Here is a 4997-nt window from a genome sequence, read left to right as displayed (position 1 = left end):
AACTTTAATTTGCTATGGTTGTATTAATAACTGATTAATAACTGTATTTGTTATGGTTTACAAGTCGTAGCGTTCGTAACTGCTATTTAGATAAAACTTTCAAATTTTGTCCCGTATATTTTGCGACATGTAGGTTTCGAGTGGTTGTAGTATTCGAAAGTCTTTAAAAATTTTAGTACTCGAGTAATTTACATTGTACATTCTTGAGTAGTCGTAGCATTCAAAGAGGTTAATTGGATAAAATTTCAAATATTTTAACAATTTGTATTATACACTCTGCAATGCGTAGACTCTGAGTAGCCGTAGCATTCGGAGAGGTTAATTGGGTAAAATTTCCAATATTTTAACAATTTGTATTATATACTCTGCAATGCGTAGACTCTGAGTAGCCGTAGCATTCAGAGAGGTTAATTGGACAAAATTTCCAATATTTTAACAATTTGTATTATATACTTTGCAATGCGTAGACTCTGAGTAGCCGTAGCATTCGGAGAGGTTCATTGGATAAAATTTCCAATATTTTAACAATTTGTATTATTCATGCTTTTGTAAATGTATTTTGGAGAATGGCACATTACCTAGGCTGTGAATAGCCGTAGGGTGCGTTTTAATTGATTGATAATGGCCGGAGCCTCTGTACATGACATGAAATCAGGAAAACATTTAAAAGGCATTTACAAATAACATTTCTTTAATTGCGTGCCATTCCATGTGTGCGGAAGGTCTTCTCCTTGAAGTGTGGCAAGTTTGTACGATCCATTACCACAGGCTTCAGTCACTTGGTACGGCCCCTCCCACTGGAGTCCTAGTTTTCCGACCTTCTCTGCTTTACTTGCATCGTTGTTTCTGAACACATATTCCCCGGGCATGAAAATTTCTTTTTTGACCCTCAGGTCATAGTATTTTTTCATTTGAGCTTTGTAACTTGCTTCTCTGATGGAGGATACTTCTCTTCTTTCTTCCAGCAAGTCCAGATTTTGCCTTAATTGTGCCTCATTTTCTTCTTCATTATTGAGCCTCCGGATGGTTGGTACACATACTTCGGCTGGAATCATTGCTTCGGAGCCATAAACTAGGCTAAAAGGTGTTTCTCCGTTACTTGTCTTCGGAGTTGTTCGCAAAGCCCATAACACTTGATGCAATTCATCTAGCCATCCATTTTGGCATCTTCCCAACCTTGTCTTGATTCCATGAACGATTTGCTTGTTCATTGCTTCCACTTGTCCATTGGCCTGTGGGTGGGCTACGGATGTGAACTTTTGTTGTATTTCCAAATAATTGCACAATTCGGGAAAATTCCTTGGCTAAACTGCTTTCCATTATCACTCACAATAACTTGAGGGATCCCGAATCTTGTTACTACTTGTTCCCAGACGAATTTTTCCATTTGCTTTCCAGAAATGGTGACCAAAGGCTTGGCTTCTATCCACTTTGTGAAGTAATCGACGGCTACAACCAAGAATCTTACTTTCCCCGGAGCCTGCAGAAAAGGTCCAACAATATTGATACCCCATTTTGAGAAAGACCAAGCTGATGTTACTGGAATGAGCTCATGCTTCGGAGCCTTCTGAACGGTCGCATGGATTTGACAAGAATCACACGCTTGAATTTCCTTCAGAGTGTCGTTGTGCATAGATGGCCAATAATATCCCATTTTGGTGATTTTGGCAACTACCATTCTTGCTCCGACGTGGGCTCCGCAACACCCGTGATGTACTTCTTGAATTACAGCCTTCGCCTGTTTTAGGCCAACACATCTTAACAGTGGTCCCATATATGATTTCTTGTACAAACCTTCGTCTCGGAGGATATATTGTGGTGCTTTAATTCTGATCTTTCTTGCCTCTCCCTTGTCTTCGAGTAGCAATCCACTGGTTAGATATTCAATAATGAGCGTCATCCAAGTTTGCCCTTCCTCTTCTACTGGACTTACAACAGTATCTTCCTCAATGGAGCTTTTTTGTAGTACTTCAACTAATACTCCTTTAGTGAGATGGGCGAAAGAAGTGGAGGCCAACTTGCTTAGAGCGTCCGCTATCTTGTTGCGGCTTCTGCTTACATTTTGTATCCGGAAGGTCTTGAAGCTTTGTCTGTCTTGTCTTACTTTCTCCGGGTATTTCTTCATTGCCGGCTCTTTCGCTTCATATGTTCCATCTACTTGAAAAGCCACAATCTGGGAGTCTACGTAAGCATGAATATGGTTTACCTTCATTTGTTTTGCTATTCGTAAGCCTGCTAGTAGTGCTTCATATTCTGCGGCATTGTTTGATGCTTTAAAATCAAAACGCAGAGCATATGTGAACTCTTTTTCTTCTGGGCTGGTCAAAATGAGACCGGCTCCAGAACCATCTACGCTTGAGGCTCCGTCCGTAAATAACTTCCATGCTTTCAAGTCTTCCGGATCCTCCGGCTTCATTTCTTGTATAACTTTTCTTTTGTTCTTTGTTTCATTTAATGGAACTTCAGCAAGAAAATCTGCTAAAATTTGGCCTTTTATCGCATTTCTTGGTTTGAATTCAATTTCATGTTCTCCCAATTCGACTGCCCATTTTGCTAATCTCCTTAAAACCTCCGGTCTGGTTAGTACCTGTTTGATGGGCTTGTCCGTTAGCACTTGAATGGGATATGCCTGAAAGTATCTCCGGAGCCTTCGGGCTGCATGGATTATGGCGAGAGCGAGCTTCTCAATTTCAGGATATCTTGTTTCTGGTGCTTGTAGGATTCTACTCACATAATATATTGGTTGTTGGACTCCCTTCCGGATTGCTAATAAAACTGCGCTTATAGTGTCTCCGGAGGCTGCTAGGTACATCTGGAGAGTTTCTCCGGGTTTTGGAGCCGTCATTGTCGGTAACTGGCATAAGTAATTTTTCAGCTCCATGAAAGCTTTCTGCGCCTCTTCCGTCCACTTGAAGTTTTGTTTTTCCAGACATCCTTTGAGCGTATGAAAAAGGTAAAGATTTATCTGCTGATTTTGACAAAAATCGATGAAGTGCTGCGAGTTTGCCATTGAGGCTTTGGACCTCTTTGAGGGCTTGCGGAGGCTTCATATTTTGGATGTCTTTTACTTTTTTCGGATCTGCTCTAAAGCCTTCCTTTGTGATCACATGGCCAAGAAACTGGCCCTCCTCCACGCCAAAGGAACACTTTTTTGGATTTAATTTCATATTGATCGATCGTAGGGTTCGGAGTTTCCTCAATGTCCAAAAACATATCCTCCTCAGTTCGACTTTTAATAACCATGTCATCGACGTAGGCTTCCAAATTCCTTTCGATTTGTCCCCCAAAAGCTTTGTCCACCAACCTTTGATATGTTGCTCCAGCATTCTTTAAGCCAAAAGGCATTTTCTTGTAACAAAAAATTCCTTCAGATGTATAAAAGGTTGTCTTGTCTTCATCATCTGGATGCATCTGAATTTGGTGGTAGCCTTTGTAAGCATCCAAAAAACACTTTAGGCGGAAGCCTACGAGGGATTCGATTTTCCAATCAATTTCCGGAAGTGGGTAACAATCCTTCGGACAAGCTTTATTGATATCAGTAAAATCGACACACATCCTCCATCCTCTGTCGTGCTTCTTAACCATTACCGGGTTAGCTACCCAGCTTTGATATTTTACTTCCCGACGGATGCCAGCCTTTACTAAGTCTTCCGCTTGCTCTTTTGCAGCCTTGCTTCGATCTGGAGCTAGGCTCCGACGCTTCTGTTTGATGGGCTCCAGATGTGGTCTTGTGTTTAAGCGATGCTGTGTGTCAAAAGACTCTCCATTTATCATCAACTTCCTTGGGATCCCCGTCATGTCCGCCGGTGTCCATGCGAATACATCCTTGTTTTTCTCCAAAACTTCTTTGAGCTTCCTTTTGTACTCTGTTGGTAATTTCTTTCCAATCATCACATGCTGGTCCGGATGTTCCTTATTAATGAAGAGCTTTTCTGTTTTGACTTCGAGATTCTCATTATTTTTTGAGCATTCTCCGACTTCCGGAACCGAGATCTGGGAACATTGGACTTCCGGACGCGGCTCCGTCCTAACAAACCCGATTCCTCTTGGAGTTGGGAATTTCACAATTGCATGAATTGGAGATGGTACCATTCCTAGTTTTCTCATTGCTGGCCTTCCAAGTATGATGTTATACGGCGATTCCGCCCGAACTATGACAAAAGTTAAAGTTTCGGAACGAGTGCGCGGGGCCTCCCCAATAGTGACATCTAGGGTGATTTCCCCCAAAGACCACGTTCTCTCATTTGAAAAGCCTACCAATGGGCTTATGTTATCCTTTCGCTTTTTTCTCAAAATGGCCTTTAATTTTAGAAAACAATGCTCATACATGATTTCGCATCCACTTCCAGTATCTAAGTGGACCCTTTTTACCGGATGGTTCCCAACAATGGCTCCAATTATGATTGGTGAATCCGAGGCTTCCTCATCTCCGACCGGAGGGAAGCTTATTGACACTTTTTTCCATGCTTCTTATCACGGAGCCCTCTGTTCTGGTATCGGATGTTCCGGAATAACCGCATCAATGACTTCTTCTAGTGGCTCCACCTTTGCCTCCGGAGCCTCTATTACAGGATTTTTCCCATAGTTGTTTCTTTGTCCTGGTTCTTTGATACCTTTCAATAACATCGAATACTTTCCAGACTTCATTGCCTCTTCAACTTTGATCTTAAAAACTTTGCACTCATTTGTTTCATGGCCGTAGCAGTTGTGAAATTCACAAAACTTGGTCATGTCTTTACCTCGGATGTTTCCCTTTGGCGGAGCCTTTTCTGCTGCCAAAATGTCGCGGGTGTTTTTTGGGTGCTGAAAATTGTGCTGGCCTCCGGAAGGTCCTCCCTGCTGTCTGTTAAATGGTGCCGTCCGGAACCTCTCATGACGAGAGTTCCTGTTTCTTTTATTTCGATCTATGTCTTTGCCATAACCTGGGTTGGTGACTCCGCCTTCTGTCTCTTTTCCTACGAGAAAGGTATAAGTCTTGTCCATCAACACTGTATATT

At 42.0% G+C, this 4997-nt stretch overlaps 1 protein-coding gene across 1 annotated transcript; it reads right to left on the bottom strand.

Moving 5' to 3' along the window:
• Window positions 1-1243: 1243 nt before the first annotated feature.
• On the bottom strand, window positions 1244-3010 carry LOC122592271. Its single transcript, XM_043764460.1, has one exon. The coding sequence runs from the start codon at window positions 3008-3010 to the stop codon at window positions 1244-1246; it is 1767 nt and encodes a 588-aa protein (XP_043620395.1).
• Between the last annotated feature and the right edge of the window lie 1987 nt (window positions 3011-4997).

The sequence above is a fragment of the Erigeron canadensis genome, chromosome 3 (assembly GCF_010389155.1).
Source record: "Erigeron canadensis isolate Cc75 chromosome 3, C_canadensis_v1, whole genome shotgun sequence".
In the NCBI taxonomy this organism is placed as follows: Eukaryota; Viridiplantae; Streptophyta; class Magnoliopsida; order Asterales; family Asteraceae; genus Erigeron; species Erigeron canadensis.
The sequence above is the reverse complement of the archived record's forward strand: the minus strand, read 5'-3'. Positions and strand labels throughout refer to the sequence as shown.

What these genes read in the sequence shown, in the direction of transcription:
- LOC122592271 (XM_043764460.1), bottom strand. Translation starts at nt 3,010, where the DNA reads ATGGCAAACTCGCAGCACTTCATCGATTTTTGTCAAAATCAGCAGATA.